The sequence below is a fragment of the Melanotaenia boesemani genome, chromosome 8 (genome assembly GCF_017639745.1).
Source record: "Melanotaenia boesemani isolate fMelBoe1 chromosome 8, fMelBoe1.pri, whole genome shotgun sequence".
Classification (NCBI taxonomy): Eukaryota; Metazoa; Chordata; class Actinopteri; order Atheriniformes; family Melanotaeniidae; genus Melanotaenia; species Melanotaenia boesemani.
The window spans coordinates 13,186,847-13,208,049 of NC_055689.1; the positions used below are offsets into that span (position 1 = coordinate 13,186,847).

General features: G+C 38.8%; 1 protein-coding gene across 3 annotated transcripts; it reads right to left on the bottom strand.

Moving 5' to 3' along the window:
* Window positions 1-9,144: 9,144 nt before the first annotated feature.
* On the bottom strand, window positions 9,145-20,952 carry lhx8a (LIM homeobox 8a). 3 transcript variants are annotated; one of them, XM_041991437.1, is made up of 8 exons: window positions 20,736-20,952; window positions 17,851-18,009; window positions 14,274-14,395; window positions 13,109-13,329; window positions 11,957-12,057; window positions 11,412-11,507; window positions 9,922-10,102; window positions 9,145-9,734 (listed from the first exon to the last, which is right to left on the bottom strand). In XM_041991437.1, exons 1-8 carry the CDS (start codon window positions 20,760-20,762, stop codon window positions 9,658-9,660), a joined length of 984 nt encoding a protein of 327 aa, XP_041847371.1. In that variant the 5' UTR covers window positions 20,763-20,952; the 3' UTR covers window positions 9,145-9,657. The 3 variants fall into 3 exon arrangements, with proteins under 3 accessions (XP_041847371.1, XP_041847370.1, XP_041847369.1); XM_041991436.1 differs by lacking the exon at window positions 20,736-20,952 and adding an exon at window positions 19,503-20,322 and having other exon boundaries at window positions 9,908-10,102; XM_041991435.1 differs by lacking the exon at window positions 20,736-20,952 and adding an exon at window positions 19,503-20,315.
* Window positions 20,953-21,203: the final 251 nt, after the last annotated feature.

Consider the following 21,203-nt stretch of genomic DNA (forward strand, 5'->3'; position numbering starts at 1 on the left):
TCTTATAACTGCAGGCGCACCCGCCTGCAACAACGGCATCATCCCTCAGATACACTCAGACCACACTGGATGTAAGGTCTCCGCTTTTATCCAAACGCAAAAATGATATCACAGAGGGAATTGTCAATTTTATTGCTCAGGATATGAGGCCCGTTGGTGTCGTGGAAGGCCAAGGTTTTAAGAACCTGTTAAAAGTTTTGGAACCTGGATATTCCGTGCCAGCGCGCATGACAATCATGAACGCGCTAAATGCAAAATACCAGGGACTCAAAGAGAAAGTTTCTCAGTTAATACAACACAGCGAAGCACTGAGCTTAACCACGGACATGTGGACGTCTCTTCGAATGGAGTCCTATATGACAGTGACTGCCCATTTCATTAGTGAAGACTGGAAGGCAAAGAGCCTTGTGCTTGAGACAAAACAAATGGAAGAGGCGCACACTGGAAGAAACATCGCTGCCCGACTGTCTGAAGTTGCTGATACCTTTAAAATTCCAGCAGAAAAGAGAGTGTCTGTCGTATGTGACAACGCGGCTAATATGGCACTCTGTGTGCAAACACTAAAAGAGTCACATGAATGGTTGGAGATGCAGGGCGTCAGATGCGCCGGCCATACTTTGCAGCTCTGCGTTAACGCTGCGCTTAAACAAGAGCCGATCGCGCCGTGGCTGCAGCCCGTCACCTTGTAGCGCATTTTAAAAAGGGACACAAAGCAAAAACTGGGTTAAAACAAAAGCAGGAGCAGCAAAATGTCCCTCAGCATGAACTTATCCAGGATGTGTCCACTCGTTGGAACTCAACATTTTCAATGTTGGACCGACTGCTGGAGCAACGCTGGCCTATTACAGCAGTGCTGTCCGACCCAACATTTACAAAAAAGAGTGACAGCAGTACACTGGATCTTACTACAGCACACTGGAATGCCATAGAGGACATTAAAAATGTGCTGAAACCCATGACAACCCTGACGGAGCTGCTGTCTGAAGAGGACAACGCGTCCCTGTCTGCAACCGTACCCATGCTGGCAAACTTAAAGAAACGTCACCTGACCATCACAGATAATGACAGTCCCATTACCAAAAAAATGAAAAGCAAGCTGGTCGAAGAAATTGACAGTAGGTGGGAGTTTGAAACCCGAATGATAAATGTCTACATTACAGCTGCAGTCGTAGACCCTCGTTTTAAGCAGCTGTCTTTTCTGGATGATGTCAAACGAGACGAGGCCTATATCGAAGTTGCCCAGCTGGCAGAGCGACTGAGTGCACGCAGCGCAGCCACGGCTGAGCCCGGAGGTGAGGAGCAGCGTGAGTCAAAAAAACAGAAAACCGACAAAGAGAAGGAGATTGCGATGCTGTTGTGCGGAGATGAGGAGGAAGTTTCAGAACCAGGTGGGAGAAGAGATGAAACATTATCTTCAGGACAAAACTAAAGTTGACTCTGGACCATTGGGGTGGTGGGAAAAAAACCAAGACAGATACCCGAGCTTGGCCCAAGTAGCAAAGCGACTGCTCTGTATCCCTGCGACATCCACGCCTTCTGAACGCATTTTCTCAAAGGCAGGATTTATTGTGAACAAATCAAGAAGCTGTCTTCTTCCAAAGAACGTGGATATGCTTGTGTTTCTCGCACACAACACTAACAAGTGTGAATAGTTTGTAGAAAGAGAACACTGATTGTACTCTGAGTAGCCATTTGTTTTTTATTGTATGCAGTGCACATTACTTCGTTTCAGATATCAGTGGCATTTCATTGTTGTGCACGTTTGTTTGAAGAAATACTTGTGGATTTAGGCATTTCATTTATTTATATTTTTTTTTCTTCTGAGTGAGCCCTCCTTGTGGCATGCACTTTATTTTGTTTCAGTTTATTGCTGCTAAAGAACGAACTTTTATGGTTCCCTTTTAGTATTGTGCACATTTATTTCTATTTACTGGAATTAGCTTTTTTTTTTCTCTCTTTTTGCTTTTACCTTAATCCGTGCCCACAGGCTGTACTTCGACCCTAGATCTGGGATGTTTAATAAAGATAATGTTCCCCGAATCGCCTCTTGTGTATAATTGCCCCCCCCCCCCCCCCCCCCAACGCCCGAGTCGATTTTTAGTTGAATTTTCAGGGCTTCAGTCGACCAACAATTTCTTTGGTTGATTACAGCCCTACGAACTAGCAAAACATTTCACTAACCAGTCTATCAGCCCCGGTGGTGGCAGTCTGGTTATGGACAACATATGCCTCTGTCCACTTGGTTAAGTAGTTCATGGTGAGGATGTAGCAGTTCTCTCTCTGTAACAGGGAACACCCCCAAGACATCCATCCTTGTTGCTGAATGAATGCCTCACCTGGTACTGCTGTAGAGGCATGTGTCAGTGAGTTCTGAGTCTGAAACTTCTGTGCTGTGCAGGCATCACAGTGGTGGACATGAAGCTCCACGTCTTCTCAGTTGGGTCAGTGAAAGGCGCCTGAATGTCATGGGGACCCTGAAGTGAGTCATCCCCTCAGAGCTGTGGAACATCTGGAGCACCTCAGCATGCAGCTGTCGGGTACCAACAGCAGGATGATGTTGTGCTGTCCTGCAGTCTCCTCCAGTAACCAACCATACAGTTCAGCAGCTAATTACACCTGGATGAATTCAACCATCAAGCACTGTCTCTTCATTGTGACGACAAAGCTTGGGTGGGGCCGGCAGTTGGCTTGGAAACAGGGTTGCCACTGAATAGACTTCTTCCTTAGAATGGCTCATCTCTGCCACAGGCTGTGGGGCCAGTGGGCTGGCTTTCACCAGCCTTGAGAAAAGCTGCCTGTAGGGTAGCATGAGCCCTATTTGGTCAGCCATCGTCATTAACTTGTGTAGCTCCATGGTTGTTGTTGGTGGGCGAATCAATCAATTATTAATAATATTGATGCCAGCGTTGGTACTGATATTGATCAAACCTAGGCTAAAAAGAGGGAAACCTGAGTTTGAGTTTCTCTCCTGTACATATTATGTGCTACTGCATTTCATCAAGAAGCAACCTGACTGTCTAAAGTTCTGGTCCCCGTCACAGCACGTATCAGCCCCACTTTGCTTCTTGTACCTCTGTTGACTCAGCTGCATCTGGTAAACTAGTAAGCTTCCAGGCATCAACCAGGAGCACACACACAAGCAGCACAGCAACAGAGCAATGAAGTGGAAGAAAGGAAGATTTTCCAGCAGAAAATAAAGTTATAGTAAGTTAAACAGTATAATCTGTTAAAAAAAAGTCTGTAAGAAACTGTGGTAACACAACAAATTTAAACAGGCAGATGACAATTAATGTAAAAGAAAAGGCAAGGCAAGTTTATTTGTATTGGGCATTTCATACATAAAGCAATCCAATGTGTTAAAAAAAGAACAGAAAATGAACATTGCTACATTTGATGAAAGTTTAATCTCCAGACAGTTTGTAAAATAAGAGCTAAATGCTGCTTTTCCATGTTTGATGTCTGGTCTGGACTAGCTGACCCGAGTCCTTGGACATTTGTTATACTACCCTACTGAATATAGTATAGCTCAGATCTGATTATGATCCTTTTGTGTTAAAGGGATACTGTACTATTACTATATTTAAACTACAAGTACATGTATTACAGACTTAAGTTATTTCACTTAGCTAATTTACCAAGAGCAGAGGAGATTAATAATTCATCTATTAATAATATAAAGGAAAAATTACAAGAGCACTTTTAAGATCACAAAAATTAATCCAGATTTAGCAATTTAATAATTTATCCATCTTAATTATTCAAAAGTACCGGTATCAGCAAATCTGGCCCTTTATTTACTTGGTATCGAATCACTTCCAAATCTTACATCATCCACACCATCTCTGTGCTGTTGAGCCTGCCTTCACAAAGAAAGTTTGCTGCACCTTTTCAGTTGACAGTCACAAGCTAGCTCAGGATGGCTTACTAGAGACGTGACGTTTTTGAGCGAATTGATCCTTTTGAATTGCTCTTTTAAATGAATGATGGGATGTGAGTAACAGCTATGAGCCGTTCATTCGTGAGCCATTATTTTTATATAAAAATTTTCCACGCTGCCGTCATCCCATTTGTGACATCATAGAAGTAACACGCTCCATTCATGTGAAGCATCTATGAGCAGAGTATTGTTTGGAAACAAACATTGGGAGTTCTATCCAAAACATTTACTAGAATTTGCACTGACTGCTCAGGTTTATCCTTTTTTTAATCTATATTTTTCCTATAATTTTTTAAATCTTGTATAGTAGCTTTTATATAGGTACATATTTTATTGTTTGTCATTCATATATATTGTGAAATTTTGTAAAATATTGTAAGAACGAGCCAGTCTTTTGAATGGCTCTTTGAAAGGAACCGTTCCTCAAGATCTGACTCCCTTTAAAGAGCCATATATCCCATCTCTATGACTGCACACTCTAAAGTGCGCAGACCCATCCATTTCACTTACAGTTCAACACAAGAACTGGGGTGCTACAAAGCATAATATAAAAAATATAAAAACAAACCCATCCCAAGGGACCAAACATAGCAACCAATAGAGTTTTTACAAAATAATGTGAAGAAAAATAATATTATTTGTTAAAGAAAGAGCTTTTATTTGCTTTTTTTCAGGCTCATGTTTTTTTTTAGCTTCATTTAGTTTTGAGGAAAATTGGAACAAACTGTAACTACACCTAGATTAACACTTTTAGATAATCTAAACTGAGGTACAAAAATTATACCAATCCTGCACCAACTAACATTACACGAATGGCCATGTAGCTATAAGAAGCTAAGAGTTTGTACCGATCATGGAAATAAAAGTTATTTCTGGTAAGCATTTAATAAACTTTTGAGTCACTAACAATTACAAGACTCAGTAAAGTAACAGCCTATAGTTGGGTAACTTAATGTTATTTTCTCATTATTTACTCCCCAGTTAAAGAAAGAAGGCAGAAGATGTCCAATCAACATCCTCTCACAGTGGTCTTTAATGACATTTATAGTTCAGCCATGATACGGATACAGATTAATGGCACTGACCAAGTTAAATCCTTATTCTAAACATCAGATTTCCTTGGTTACATTCTTCTGAAGCAGTGATCAGATGACACTCAGGTGAGTTTGATCTAATCAGCAGAGGCTCACTCAAGTAAATCAGCCATTGTCTGTCTGTTATGAAATAGCCTCCAAGTTTCCAGCAAGAGTTTGTTTACTAATGACCACTGTGATAGTGGGGTACTAGGCAGCATAACTAAGGGAAAGTGTAAGAAGTCAAACTGTTAACTCTTAACTCACATTATTAAACTGAAATGGTCATTTTAGATTGAGGATTATAATGAAAATAGAAACCATTTATATACTAGTTTTGTTATTTTGTTTTATAGTAGTTCTTAGGTCATTAATTGTTAACTCGGTTTGATTTATGTCCTCGACGTGCACTATACCATTGTTTGTCAATCCATGTGTTCCCAACACACTTGATTCAGATTCAAGTTCTTTGCAAGCCTGTTAATAAACTAAATAAACGGGTTACCTCTACATGTAGGGCAGTGGTTTCATGTGGACCAGGATTAATAAAACTTTGATTTAGAGGTTACCCAACGTTAATACACATGAATGAAATGAACTGCTCATTAACAGCGTATATCAAAAAGGCCCATTCGAATAGTATATGTCTATCTACTGTCTGACTTCATGGCCAGACAAGAACTTTGTGAGTCATCAGGGGCAGACTAAAAGCAGCAAGTCGAACAAGTTCGTCGACGTGACGATTGCAAGGATGGAAGATCTCGTGGCATTTGTCTTCGTCATTGCGGATGCGATCAATGCTGAGGAGAGCCAATTTTCTTCAAGACAATGTAATTGCGCAGAAAGGGTATAGTTACCTCAATAATGGTTCAATGTCACTGCCTAATTGTGTGTTTAAGTAGCCTAGCCTTTGTAGTTACTGACCAGTGTGGGCAAATGATAGACTAGTCTAAATCTCTGTTTAGAAGTGGGCAGGTCAAACCCTAACCTAACAGAGATGCTTTGACCTAAAAAAGTCATGCACTGAACACATCCAGGGAATATGACCGAGCTAAAACTGTTCTGTCCAGAAGAATGGGCTGAAAGTTACTGAACGTTTTGCAGATCTCATCAAGTCCCTTCTGTTTTTTCTTGCCCTTGTGGGTCTGTGATGCATCTAATAATAGACTGTTAAGAATACTGAGACAGCATTGTTGTTGGTGCAAATTACATGAACTTGCACTGTACCATTAGAAACATCTTGCCAGACAGAATGTTATTTGCCTGATAAGGTGCAACATAAAGGTCAGCAATCTGGTAAATGTTTAACCTCAAATACACAAAACATTAATGTTTTGCCTTGTCATCTGCCTGCCAATAGCCTGACAATAATAAGCAGAGTATAGGAATTCAAAACAAATAAAAGAAATGTGCAAAGGTGGCATGAGGAAATGTAGGATACACACCAATAAGTCCTTGTATTGTGTCTTTGTATTGTATTCCTTGTCTTTGAATGAAACAAATCCAAATTATGAAGAGGATTTGTTCAATTACTGCCCATGTTTGTTTGACATAACCTACCTACAGTTATGCTTCATATTTATTTAAGTGTGATAAACTGCACACATTTTGTGTTGCTTTGTTGAAGCAGCCTGTCCAGGTTTGGTAACGATTCGCCTAATTGCAATATGAAATATCAAGGCTGTTTGAAATCATTTTCATGTGGCCTATTAATAACACTGAAATGGATTTATTACTTGCAGCATTACATGTAAGTCCCGTCAGAAAAACAGAGTTTATGTCAGCGAGAAGTTGAACCAACTTCTGTCGTCTACGGAGGAAGGTCCCCAAGCTGTGGTTCCTGAGTACTAGCTGCACGCTGACTGTTCCCGTGATGTTTTATGGTCATGTGGTCATGTGGTCACATGTTCCGATGCAGTCAGGGGCAGGCTAAAGTCGGACAGAATTTCTAACCGGCATGCAATACTCCAGGACCGTTACATATAGCCAAAACTAAACGAGCTAAATCTGCTGTCATTAACCAAATATTTTCCTTTCCTAAATGTCCAAATCAAATGTGATTCAACATGTTGCTCACCAATGTTGTGGCCCATTGTCCTGGATCCACAATAACAGACGATTGCTTCATTTGCAAGGACGTGCACCCGTATTTCGTTGTTAAAAACGAGGGCTTCTGCTACATCCCTCTTTTTCCCCTCCTGAGCCATCATGGAGATGGCGAATATTTATTATAGGAGTTCACCTGACCTTTCAGAAAAGGGCGGAGCAAGGCGCTTCCTCCCTGTTCCAACTGTAGAGTCGATTCTGATTATAAACGGAAACACTCAGGACATTGTGGCTACTCTTTTATAAATCTGTAAGTTTTGTGCACCTCATTTCTTTTCCCTATGAACGCCACCTGTAGTCATCTTTGCTATGCACAATTTTATAAATGAGGCTCCAGAAAGCTAGATATACAGAGACTGACAGGGCAGAGCCTGCAGTCATAAAACCTGGTGATGGAAACAGGAAAATGATCCTAAACATTGTTTTTAATTGGATAAATCAATCTCTCCTTTTGGTTTGAGGTTTCTGAGTAGGTTCTTGCTGTGAGTGATGTCAACATTTCAGAAGGCTTGCAGATTGAAGTAGATGGGGAGTGGGGGGAGGGGGCCGATAGCACCCTGGTTCCCGGGGTGTGTGCTGGCCTGTGCCGGGTGGCTGTCTGGGGGGGCCTGGTCCTCCTAGGCATGTTGCGGGCCTTCTGCCTTTGGGGGGTGGGGCGACCGCCTCTGGGCTCCTGGGGCCCTGGGCCCTTTGCTTGGGCTGCCCTGGGTGGCCGGTCCCTGGCGGGGCCGGCGGCTGCTGATCTTGGCCCACTGGGGCCTGTGCCCCGGGACCGTGGGGGGCTTTTGCTGGGGCTCTCCTCTGCCGCCCTTCGGGTGGGGCTGGAGTCGTCTTTGAGGTGGGGTGGCTTGGGTTGGTGCTCCGGGTCTGCTGCTGAGGGCCCGGCCCAGGCCCTGGTCTGCCTCTGGCCTCCGTGGAGGCATAGTCGCATTTGCATGATCTCACTCACCACTCTTCATCACTGATCACTCCTTGTTTCTCACGCTCTGCATGCTGACACAGTCACTGAGTTGTCTAGTGGGTTTTTAATACTAAGCGATAATTATTAATTTTTTTGATTTTTTTTTTTGTATTTTTCCTGTGAGTTAGTATCTGGTCGCTGTTATGTCTTTTTGATTTGGTTATTATTTAAAAACTCTTAATGACTGGCAGCCCTGTTTTTTCTGTGTATGTGTTTCTGTTTTTGTAAAAGTTCTTGGAAATTTTCTGGTGTGTTCGTGTACAGGTGTAACAGTTTGTTGTCTGGTGATGGTGTGGATTGAAGGGTCGTTTCCTTCTGTCTGTGATCTTTTTGTCTCCTTTCTTCTTTCCCTTTTGCTCTTTATGCTATTTTCCATCTTTTTCTGTCCCCTCCGGTCAGGTCCAGCAAGATTACATAGATTCAGTGATTCATAGTAAATAAATAAATAAATGAATCAGATTATCAAGAGGAGCCTTACCCATAGGCCTCCCCTTGGCAGAGCAAATTTGTTCAGCATGATACAGCAACCAGATTATCATTTTGCTTGCTATGATGCTGGACAGGACAAGTTAAAAAAAAAAAAAAAACATTTCAGAAGGCTCTGGGATTCCATCTTTAATGTTGTGTTTGAAGCTACAACTTTGGCATGAATAGTGCTTAAGACCTACTTCAGAAAAGCCTTTGGCAAACTGAAAAATCTACAATGACTGTTACACAATTTAAACAAAACTTTGAGGTGCAGTTTTTAGCTTTAATCACCCGATCAAATGGGTAAATTAGTTCCCAGTGTGCAATTCATACAAGGTTCCAGGTGGAATCATTTGCAGCCTGTTAATGCTTTGTATACACTATTGCTTTTTGTCTGTGCTAAACACACAACTGAAAAATCCTAAATGTTTGTGCTAAAACATGTGGATTCATAAAGTGCCAAGAGTTTGGCATTGGAAGAAGAAAGTAAAAAAAAAAAAAAAAAAAAGGGTTGTCCATACTTGCTGTTCAGTTCATGTTCTGTACATGTCTGTGATATCATTGAGACTGGAAAGAAAAGACTTACTCCATGAATGTACTATCTCTAGTGGTTTTAATTTGCAGTGTGACCCCAAGCTGAATTTTCTAGTAGTCTTTAAACAGAAAAAAAAGATAACATCTCAGTTCTTGTAAATGCCAAGACTATATTTTCTCAGTTGCATCTTGAAAAAAAATCCATTTTACTCAAACCAAAGTAATTTTACATTATTTTAGAACAAAGTGCCTCATCTCATTCAATCCTCCAAATAAATTAAATACAGAAATTCATTAGATATACACATTAACATAAGTTTCATCTTGCAAATATCAAAATGTTTCTTCCTTAGCATATTCTCCACTGTGAAACCCTGTATGAAATAAATCTGTATGACTCAACCAGTTGATTCATCAACATGTCTACTCATATTTGGAGTGACATTTCAGTGCTATTATTTTGAAGCGGTTTGTAAATTTAATTAATCCAAACCTTACAGAACTTTTATTTAGTAATAATCTGCTCTTCATCTTTCCATCAACCAGTCATCTTCAGTCCTCAGGCGCTGGGCTGAAACTCAGGTGTGGCTTACTGGAAGTTGGGTCAGTGAATGGGATACAAGTGGCTGAAGCAAAAGTGGGTCTGGAGTTTGCACTGGGGAGGTAAAAATATATTGAAGGATGACTTGAACTAAATGTTGACTGAAACTTAAATAATTCAGTCCAATTTCTAGAAAGAAAGCACTGATTTACAGTTGTCATTTAAATGGTTCATATGATTAGCACTAAATTACCTGTAGAGTTCAGGTATAGTTTCGATAGTTTCAACTGATATTTCTTACCATCCATGTAAGTCAGAGTGGTGAGGAGGGGTGTGTCAGTGGAAATGTAGGTTGTATACTGCAGATCCTCCATCAGTGATGGTGTCAGATGACCAGTTGGGAGTGATGTCATCACGGCTGAGGAGGCTTGGCTTGGGCTGATGTGTTTTTTTTGGCGAGCTCGACAGTTCTGAAACCAAACCTGAGAGGGGGAGATTGGATTTATAACTGATCTTTAAAGTTAGAATAGCATTGTTTTTGTGTTGCCTGCTAGATTCATAACTAGTCCAGTCTCACCAGAAACAGTTAAATTAGAACATTTGTCCTGACATGTAATATGAAGTAGTTTCACAATCCAGACATTAAAGAGGGGAAAATGAAAATAGTGACATGATGCTAGTTATTTTATAATGAGTAGCATCCCATCACATGATAGAAATGGCAACCACTGAGCACTAAACTCTGTATGTTTTTAACCTATATATTTTAACTCTAACAATGTACCTTCATCTCCTTTTAAAACCATTATCAGGTGGGTAGTGATGGCTGTATAATTGCTTTTTTGTACATAGTAAAATAAATAAAAATTTATATATATACACACACACACACACACACACACACACACACACACACACACACACACACACACACACACACACATTATAAACATGGGAATCAGTTTTAGTGGATCACACAAATGGTTCAGCCACTAAAGCCAACAGAGTTGCAGTAGCTACAGCAATGAACCTTGGCTGGTGGAGTGTAATCAGCCCTATTGTCTTGAGAGAAAACATATGAAAGAAATTTAATCATCAGAACATGTTCTTGCGGCAAGAACAACAGTTTGTAATTGGTTAGAGGCAAAACCCAGTTGTTTGAGTAAAGTTCATAAAACAGCTTTCTTACAAAGACTACAGCCCTGTGACATGTCTAATTTCTGAAGGGACAGAGCATGTCTCATCAGAAACTGATTTTATATCACAGTCACAAACAGAATGTCATGTTGGACATTTTAACAACCAGAACACTCCTACTTGCTTCTACACTTAACTTGTGCTAGTTTTTGCTATAATTTGCTAGAGCCTCATCCAGAGAGCCTAGAGCCTTTACCATAAAACTGTCACATATTTTTCTGTTAACCAACATACATATTTATGATCTGTCATGAGACTGCATTGCCATGCACCTCACTTCTCCTTTCCTAATAGAAAGAGGACCAAGCATCAATTGTAAATAAGTATCTGAATGTCTCACTGTTAATACTGAAAGCAAATCAAAGTGTCCGATTTCATTTAAGTGTTTTTCCAACACTGAATTACTTTTAACAAAAGTTTAGACTATGTGTTTTGTATTTTTGCCACAACCAAACAATTAGCACAGAAGCAGTACCCCTATTTGCACCTTTACTTTATGACCTTTTCTTTGGCATATAACCTTACTTTAGGACTGCTGAACCATTTCTCAAATGATTAAATACAAACACTAATGATCAGCCAGCATTGCTTCACCTGAATAACCCTTCGACTGAGACCAGTCCTTTCTGCCAACCTCTGCAAAGTCTGGGCATCTGGGTTGTTATCTTTAGCAAACTGGGTTTGCATCACCTACAGATAGAGATGAGAAAGGAGACAATTTTATGTTTTAACGGCAACACACTCCAGACAAACTTCACGGTCTTAAAAGACTGTATTTATTAACTGCTGCTGAAAGCCAGAGAAATACATTAACAAGCGGACCATATAACACTTGATTTTGATTTTATCATGGGTAACTTATTTTACACATTCAGCAGTCACAAAAATATTAATTTCTGTTCATCCAACAAGCCAAAGTCAACATTTCACCTCCATTAAACTCTTTTACATTAATATAATGTATAATTAATCATAAGATTTGTGTAATATTTACTGCATTCACATATTTCCCTTCTACTAGTTCTAGCAAGACAATAAGTTACCTTTGGTTACCTTCAGAACAGAGCAACTTAATCCTGTCAATGTTTCTATTAAACCTATGTAGTCAACAGTAAATAAATAATACCAGCTTACAGTACCTGTAATTGGTCAACAGTGAAGCTGGTCCTGGCCCTCTTAGCAGGCCGGGGCATAGAGTTGGCATCATCCTTGTCTCCTATCTCTCCTACTTTTGGTTGCTCTTTAGTACAGAAACACAACATTTTACCCAAAAGATAGACAAAATGAAATGTAGTTCATGTTTTTGATGATATGCTGATGTAGGAATCCTTAATGTGCACAATGGTAAAAAATACAATCAGTGCTGTTTCTGAGCAAATGTTTTGCAAAAACTAATTTAAAAGGAGAAAAAATGTTCTAGATAGGGATATTACACACTTGTCAGATAAACAATATATTTTTAGGAAACCTAGTTCAAGAAGAAGAAGAAGAGGAAGAAAAATAAGAAGAAGAAGAAGAAATTACTGTACAATTGGCACAAGAGAGCTACTTGGCACCTGGTAAGATTTAAAACATTTAATCCCATTTAAACATGAATTCTCTTATCTTCCCTCTGCTGGGAGAGTTGGGAGCTGCACTCTTTTGGAGTTATACCTGGAGTTTGTTGAAATAAGTCTTCCAGTTATAACAGGTACAAAAGACACAGATCTGTAAGTGCTACAAATCCCACTCACCCTCCCTCAATTCTATTTGTGATACAGAGAGGAAATTAGCAGATTTGACTCTTGTCATTATTGAATAGCTAAAGTGGTCTACAGTTTTCTTGAATCCAATGGAATAGGCAGAAATGGTTGTGGCCAGAGGATTATAATTTGTATTTCCAATTCATTAGCCTGAGTTGAATTACTAAGTTACAATATGACTAGAGCACATGATGCTCTTGAAACTGAAGTTGAAACTGTATTACCATACACTTGTGCTGTCTAAAATTATATACGGATACTGTATCTCAAAACCTCCAAAAAGGTCAAATCTTTGATATCTCCATAAGACATTTAATACCATGTGTGAAGCCACTTCTTTGCTGATTCATACTGTATTGACTTAACCTCTAAGGGAGGAGACCTGGCCACACTCATGACCCCATACATGGTTCTATGCTAATGGCCTGCAGTTGATTTTGTAATTAAGCCAGCTGTATTAATTGTTCAATGAATCAGTGGGATTAGTGAAGATGAGGACTGAAAGTTGTTTTTAACTTGCTATCAAACTGAACCCCATCCACAACTCACCATTCTCCTTAACACGTTTGAGACTCTCCATCATCGTGTCATAGTGAGGCCGGCAGAAGACCCTGTTCTCTAATAGTCCACATTCCTCTCCAGTAGAGAGCTGGCGCTTGCAAGAGGTGCAGGAGAAACAGGCCAGGTGGAAGGTGCTCCCTCTTGCACGACGCACCCAGTCAGTAGAATGGATGTTTCGACCACAACGAGCACAGCGAGTACCATACCTCCTGAAGAAACAGGGGGAAAAAAGGGATAAATGGAATGGAATGATGTGTGAAAGTAAGAAAGTAAGAATACTGTTCACATAAGGAGGTGGAAAGGTATAATTATGTGATCAATAACCGTTAAAATGACATTAAAATAACTATCAGTCCATGAGAAGGTGTCTTACTGAATTCACTGGCCTTAAATCTCTTGATGTATTATCTAAAAATCCTGTCACAATGATTTACGGTTTTATTTGTTCAGTTTATCTCTGTCACACTACATCTCCTGATCCACAGCCACCCGTGTTGACAGAACCGCATCTGAAGAAAACACGTAGCTAGGTTGTAAATAAATGCAGACATGGATATGGACGCCATGCTGTTAATCACTGCACAGCTCACTCCAAATGAACGTGGTTCTTGACCTTTACTTGGGCTTTATGACTCCTTAGCTCTACACAGAGACTACTAATTCAACCATTTCTGTAAATCTGAGTAAAACTAAAACTTAATGAAATTAAGATTTCAAAACACTTTGGTGAAAATAGGAAAGAAGAGCTGCTACTGGTTGTACGTCTGAGCTCAGATTTTGCAGAATATGCAGGCATGCTTGATCCATTGATTATATTTTCATATCTTAGAAGAAAAAAAAGAAAACAAAAAAAAAAACAAATAGCTTGTCGGATCCATCCTTTCAGCTTTCACTTTAACAGTTGCAACTTTTTAAGCTCTGGCATGGCATTAGGTTATAAAATTCTTTAGGCCCTGACTTTTCATACACTTCATTTTCTAGTATGTCAATAACTTCAGATACAAGCCCCTTTCTTTATTCTTTTTAAAAGAATGTGGCTGCATCATGCATTATATAATTGGTTATTACTTGTATCAAAAACAGTTCAACACATCTTTCCTTGAATTAAATCAACTTAAATCGAACTCTAAACAATCTATTGGATTTGACTTACCTAAAGTAGTCAAGTTTACAAAAAACTTGTTTATCTTTCACGTAACAGCTCACGTGTCGTCCTAGTGATGTTTTACACACGCTGCATGACAGGCAGCGCACGTGCCAGGACAAGTTGTTCACCTAAAATTATTGGGTGTATAAAAGGGAAAAATAATAATAAATAGACTGACACAAAATGGTCAGCAAGAATCATTACACATCATTGAGTATTATTATTTCCTGTTCATGTCAAAAGATTATTCACAAGAATTTCTATTCTGGTGACTTTATGCTTATCTTACAAGATATTTCAATTAAAGCAAGAGACATACACAACAAAAAGCCATTTAACAAGAACTAGTACTAGACAAGGAGGCTGAATTCGGACACTGCTCCAACACAGCTGTCACAATTAAGACACAACAGGTCAAAGTTTAAAACACTTTTTGCTAATGAACTGCACACTATAAAGACAACTGGAAACAGCATTAGGTACAAAAGGGATGTCAGAGGAGCAAGAGGTCATGTTGGAAGACCTAGACAAAGACCAAGACCTAGATGGAGACAACAACCCAGGCAAAGAAATTGAATTTCCGATGAAATTAGTGTCAGTGTCATTCATAATGTCCTGGGACATGGAACCATCTTTACTGTATTTAACCAGCAGCAAGAGGCTCTAATTGTCCAAAAGGTGATGCAAACAATGCAATAAAACTGTGAAATCCAGCAACAAATAATCCAAGACAACAATTTCAGAGGAATCAACAATGCAAGCCTCTTCAAAACTGATCGTCTTGCTTTTATACAAATAAACTGCCTTTTATTTTAGGATTGTACAATCCAGTAGTGTAACTTTTGTGTAGAATTATTATTTTCATGACCTTCCTAACATAATGGCCTAAGTCTTTTTTTTTTCTTTTTTTTTTTTCAAAAAAAATCAAAAATGATTTTGACTAAATCTTTTTGTGAAGCTGGCCACCTTTGATGATGTCACCTACATCCTCACTTTAACAGATGATATGTTTTTACCCCTGTAGTACAATGGCTTAAGTCAAGAGTGTAACTTAAGCAGTTTTACAAGCTTTTCAAAATGGCTGCTGCTTCAAGAAGAAAGATCTACCTAACCCCTGAAGTTATTGCCATGATTCAGGGCTTTTCCCTCACTGGTTAGTTATGTTTTTACTTTAATAATGACATAGCAAGTTATTGCATAATTATCTAGTCTTCTTATTCAGTCTTTTAGTCAGCATTTTTGTTAGCAAAAAGATAGAAGGAACACTGGTTCTACGTCACCACTCTGGTTGCAAAAGTTAACACAGAGCAAAAAAAAAAAAAAGTTGCTAACAGATCCAATTCCTCATTGTCCTACCAACTAAAGCTTCAAGATGGAATGAGTCTCAAAGTGTGCAAGGCGATTTTTCCTTCTACTTTTGGTCTCCCTGGTAGAACCACTACACACTGGCTGAACACAGACACCATCAGCCATGACGAACAAGCAACAGCATCACCATCTAAATCTGGACCTAAGAGTGGCAAACATGCAAAGCTTAAAACCGGTGCCAAGGATTTCCTAAATGACTGGTTGAGGGACCTGCCCACTCTTGATTCACACTACTGCAGAAGCATATAGGCATACAAAAATAAGAAATTCCATGCCCGGGCACAAGCATCTCCCAACTACATCGGGAATATCAGCAGGCAGCTGCAACCTCTGGAGTAAGGGCTGTTAAAATACAATATTTCTCAGAAGTTTTCCCATGAAGAAAACTATTCTGTATTCATTCTGTGAAAAGATCAGTGATATGTTTGTGTTTTATTCAAACATGAGAATATCAGCAAAGCTGAGTATAAACATGTCTCCCAGAAAGAAGCGAGGCAAGAAAAATCCTGTGACAAGGAATCTGCAAATTTAGAAGAAGTCCATTTGGACAACGGACTTGCAAGCTGTGCCGTTGTGTCCAAAAACCCAAGCCATCAGTCTATATTACAAAACTGCAGGTCCACAACTTCACCCTCTTTAATATGAGATCAAAGGAAGGTTACTGCTACATTTGAGACGAATGTCAAGGTGACCTGAGTGGTGAAGCATTTGCACACCTTCAATATTGCCACTCTGAAGATGTGATCAAAGACCATCCAGAAGTCAAGGAGAGCATTGTGTGAAGCGACAGTTGCAGTTATCAGAACTATAATGCATGTGTGGCAACGCATCCTCTGAGCTTGCAAGGAAATATGGAGTACTAATAACACAGAAATACCTTTTTGCCTTTTTGCAGGGCACACACAAATGGAGTGTGGCAGCATGCATATTGAATGCAAAAGGGTTACAGAGATCTTCACCCCAAAAAACTACGTCATCATACCCCAGACTGCAACAATCAGACACCACCTTACCATGTGAAGGTGCTTCAGCATGACCAGTTCCTGAAAATGAATGAATCTTACTTCACTAGCATCAAATCAGGCAAAAAAAAAAAAAATTGCTGGGGATCCAAATGACTTGGAAGCTCTTCAGTTTAGCTGTGATGGCAAGGTCCATTTTAAACTGTGTTTCTGCCACAAAAGGTACAAGTACCAAATGAGCCAAGGGCATGGATAAGAATGTTTCCATATGCTTTACCAATCCAAGAAAGACAGTTCCAGGACCTCCAGTCAATGAAACAAGTCATGCCAACTGAGTGTTGTCCCTTTTTTGACAATTTGCCATATTAATAGGCAGTCAAGAACCCCATAAAGAAGAAATGAAGGGAGAAGTGATGAGATGCACACACCACCTCTGCATGATGTTTACTTTGTTAGTAATGCTTTATTGTTAACCATGTTAACAATAGGTTCAAATGGCTTAAGTCACAAAGGCATGTTAAAAAATTTGCCCAAGTAATTTATTCTTCTCATGTTACATAATTAATAAACATTGTTTTAATATGTCAATAGTTAGCTGTTGTCACAACTTTTTTTTAATGAAATTGCTAATAAATAGTCAATATTTTGTGTTTTGTGAAAAGCCTTAAAAATTAATTAAGCCATTATTTTAAGGGGGTGTTTTGTAATGCACAGTTATGGACTGTAATTGTCCTCTCTGGTCAGTTCATAGGATGTATTTGTGTTTAAACTGCTAATTTTGCTCTATCTGTTCATTTTGGAAACAAAGTTTAGATTCTGACAATAAAGTTCCCTTTTGAATGATGAGTGCAGTGCTTTTAGAATTGTGTCCTAATGAAGAAAAGGGTGTGCAGTCTACTTTGGGAAATGTGCTATTTTTCAGGAGCAGTGTCCTATCTATTGAGAAAAACTGTAACCAAATCTAATCCAATACTCCAAATCATCCAGGCATAGGGTGAAATCCATGTAAATCAAATTGAAAGCTTAAACAAAAAGATTAGCATCACTTCTCAGAAACAAGAGGCCATGCTTCAAATCTAATTAAAAAACTTAAGAAAACATCAGTACAAATTTATATTAATATGAGTATAAACTTAAGGCACTCATGGCCCATTGTGAGCTGTGCTCTCAAATCAAATGACTTTGTAAATGCGCCCAGTTTAGTAGTTTTGTCATAAACAATGATAATGCCTGTCACACAGAGAAGGTCAAACCTTAAGGAGGTATCTGTCAATAATCTCTAGGCCGCATGAAGTGCACAGGGTTTTCCCCTGCAGGGAGGCCACCATAGGAACAGAAGACAAGGACGATGAGGAGAGGGAGGATGGTGAGTAAGAGTCCTCCTCGAAAAGATCATCAGGCCCAGAAGAGCTCTGTCATAAACACATAAAAAATGGTCAAAACATAAAATGTATAACTATTGCATGAAGGGGCTGCTCATTAATGGATTTATTAGTACAAAAGCAAAGTGTATGTGTGTGTCAAGGGGGACTATTTGTTTATATTGTGTTTAAATTTTCTCTGTAAAGTATCAAACGTATTCAAATTCTTATCAATATTTATTTAGATATCTGTTTAGACAGAAAACACATCTCAAAGAAATATTGGAATTTTTGGATATTGTCATGCATACAAAATGTGAAAATATAAATAAATGATTGAGGAAACTATATTTCTGGTTGTTATATTTTATTAAACATGCTGAGAAACATAACAATTGTGTGAAATCAAACATCAAAATGAATCAGTGCTATTCCAAACTAATTATCTCATAATTAACATAAACACCCTTTATGGTTCAGCTAATGCTCATTTCCTTCAAATGCACCTTTTAAGTAACAAATAGAGAAATGGCTCATCACACATGTTAAAAAATAATCGTATAGCGTACGGAGTGCAAAACTGTAGATACTGTTAAATTGGTTTCAGGATTCTTTTTAAAAAAAATTTACCCTCTTTTAAAACTGTTAAACACAAAATTAGCATGTGTATAGCATGTTCATAGCGAACGATAAAAAGGTTCTATTTAAAATAGATGTGAGAAGAGAAGGCAATTTTTAGGTAGCATTCTTGGAAAAATGATGCGCAAATAAGAAAATCTAATTTCTGCAAAAGGTGAATTTACGGAGCAAAAGAGAAGGTGACTTATGAAGCAATCACTAATTCACATGTTTATGAGTTGTGAATTAAATCAAAACATTGTCGTTATGACAAAGGGCATTTTGTTATATATAAATGACAAAATGCATATGCTTTGATTTTTTTTCTTTTGTGTGTGTGTGTGTAATTGTCATTAACAGTTACCCGACATTAACTTCGATTATTTAATGCCATATAATTAAACGTAATGAGCATAATGCAGGCATGGCACGCGAAATATTTAAATTGTTTCGTGGCCTAGCTATTATATTGCTTAAATTAATTATATATTTGTTGCAACATGGCTATTGGTAAGAAGCCTCTGTGGGTACAATAGGTTGAACGTAGACCTACGTTAATAATATTTGCATAGGGCTGAAAAACTAGCATAGGCCTTGCACATTAGTTACTTTAACATAACGAACTTTTATGAATTATGTAGCATAGGCCACAAATCGAGAGGAATGCGGTGGGCCAAATCTGCCTTCAGGCTATTTGTCAATCGGATTTGTTTTGACCGATCATACAATTTAAAGTAACCTTTTTTTTATTATTTGATTATCTTCCCCTTTTCTTTGTTTCCTTGTGCTTTCCTTAATTTTTGTGTTTACTTAGCGGCACTTTGAATTCCCCTTCCCCACGCGCCAGCTTACATTTGATTCTAATTTCCCAGTCTCGCCCTGTCAGGTGGGGGGAAAGTTGTTAATTTGATATTGAATACACCTACTGTGTCGTAAAAAGTATGTCCAAGCTGCAGCTGAGTGAAAACAGCCTCAGTCGGTGACCTCTCCTCCTCCGACATGCTGTCAAAGACAAGTCACTGTCGACGCACGAGCCTGAATGACCAAGTGAGTGGACGTCCCCTTCCTATTTCCATGACAACTACGTTGATTAACGCTGACTTTAATAAAGGACAGTATTGATTAACGAAACATTTGCTTTAAGACTTTTTATACGATGCTTGTGTAATATTTCATAAGGTTAGTTTTTCTCGTGTCGCAAATCGAGAAAATTTGTAATAAAAAATGAGTCAGCTTTCGTCTTTTGTTAAACTAAACGTTTTCATATTATTTTGATTAAATTGAACGTCATGGTACGCGGCCCACGCGCACAGCTGCGTCTCATGTTTCTGATTGTGTACAGCCGCGCACGTGTGATAATGATGCATCTGCAGCAGGTGAGGGTTGCATTATCTCACGAAGGCCTCGTTATGTTCCTATGAGATTTGGCTGCTTCGGACAGTTCTAAAGTCGACTCCCTTCTGTCAGTTTCTCTTTCTGAACGGCAGTTTCAGAGGAAAAGAAAGAGATTTCCAGGCAATACAAATAAAGTCACGTCCTAACAAGTTGTGATGCTTGTAAACACTATACACTTTATAGGTTAAAATAATAGAAAAGAGAGATATTTGTGAGATAATATTGTGTTTTGCTAAAGCGTAGGTCTATGCTTAGCTGTATTGAACGTTTTTCTTTTTTTTTCTTTTTTTTTCTTTTTTGTTTGTTTGTTGTTTTTTTTTTTTTTTTTTTTTGTTGTTGTTGTTGTTGTTGTTGTTGTTGTTTGTTTTTTTGTACTGAGGTCCCACAAGAAAAATATTGGTATAGGCTTAAACCAAATAATAAACTGGAAACATACCCTAAAACTTATTAGAGCTTTAACTAACTCAGCTATAAAGGTCATGGCTTATATTTTTAGGCTTTTTCACGTAGACTGTCGTTCGTTTTCTTCCCATAGGTTTAAGGCAAACCACTAGGCTATACGCTTTAGCAGCAACACATGGTGTATAGCCAAATAAACGGTTTTCATTAAATAAATATGCATATTTTAATTTAATTTCAAGTCAATTTGTAAGTGTTGCAAGATATGTGACAAGACGCACAGTTTACAATTCTAGATTTACGTTGGCTATTTTAATAATATAAAATGATAATAATACATAGATTTATCGAATAAATGGACTCACCACACTGTTAGAGGCACAGTTAAACATTTTCTGGGAACATCCCGGTTTATCCAGATGTTTACAACAGCAGGCAGTCTCTTTTCTTCTCCCCGATATTCCTCCGCCGTCTTGGCGGAGGTAAACTAATAAATAGGTGGCGGTTTATCAGTGAGTTACTCCACTGCAGTCCCGCTTGTGAATCACCCCGGCTTGCTTTTCGTTCATGGACTTGTTCACTTTTTCCACTCCCCACTTGTTGTAAGAGTGGAGCTTGTTTTGTCTAAAGATTAAAAAGCCCAGCGCACCTCCCACTGTTCTGGCCTGTGCCCGCCCTGCAACATCAAGTTCATATTTGTAGTGTAAGGATCGCAGAATTAATTCTCTTCATTCAGGCCTGCAAGGCGGCTGCTGCAAAGTTAGATTTTTTTAAAGCAGAATAAATTGGTCAAATATTTAAATGCGCTAAGGCCGAACTAGTCATAAGGGATT

What these genes read in the sequence shown, in the direction of transcription:
- lhx8a (XM_041991435.1), bottom strand. Translation starts at nt 19,577, where the DNA reads ATGTCGGAGGAGGAGAGGTCACCGACTGAGGCTGTTTTCACTCAGCTG. An exon ending in GACATACTTTTTACGACACA is followed by an intron (nt 18,010 to 19,502) that starts GTAGGTGTATTC and finishes TGTTTATGACAG; the next exon opens with AGCTCTTCTGGGCCTGATGA. An exon ending in TCACTGTTGACCAATTACAG is followed by an intron (nt 11,508 to 11,956) that starts GTACTGTAAGCT and finishes CTCTATCTGTAG; the next exon opens with GTGATGCAAACCCAGTTTGC.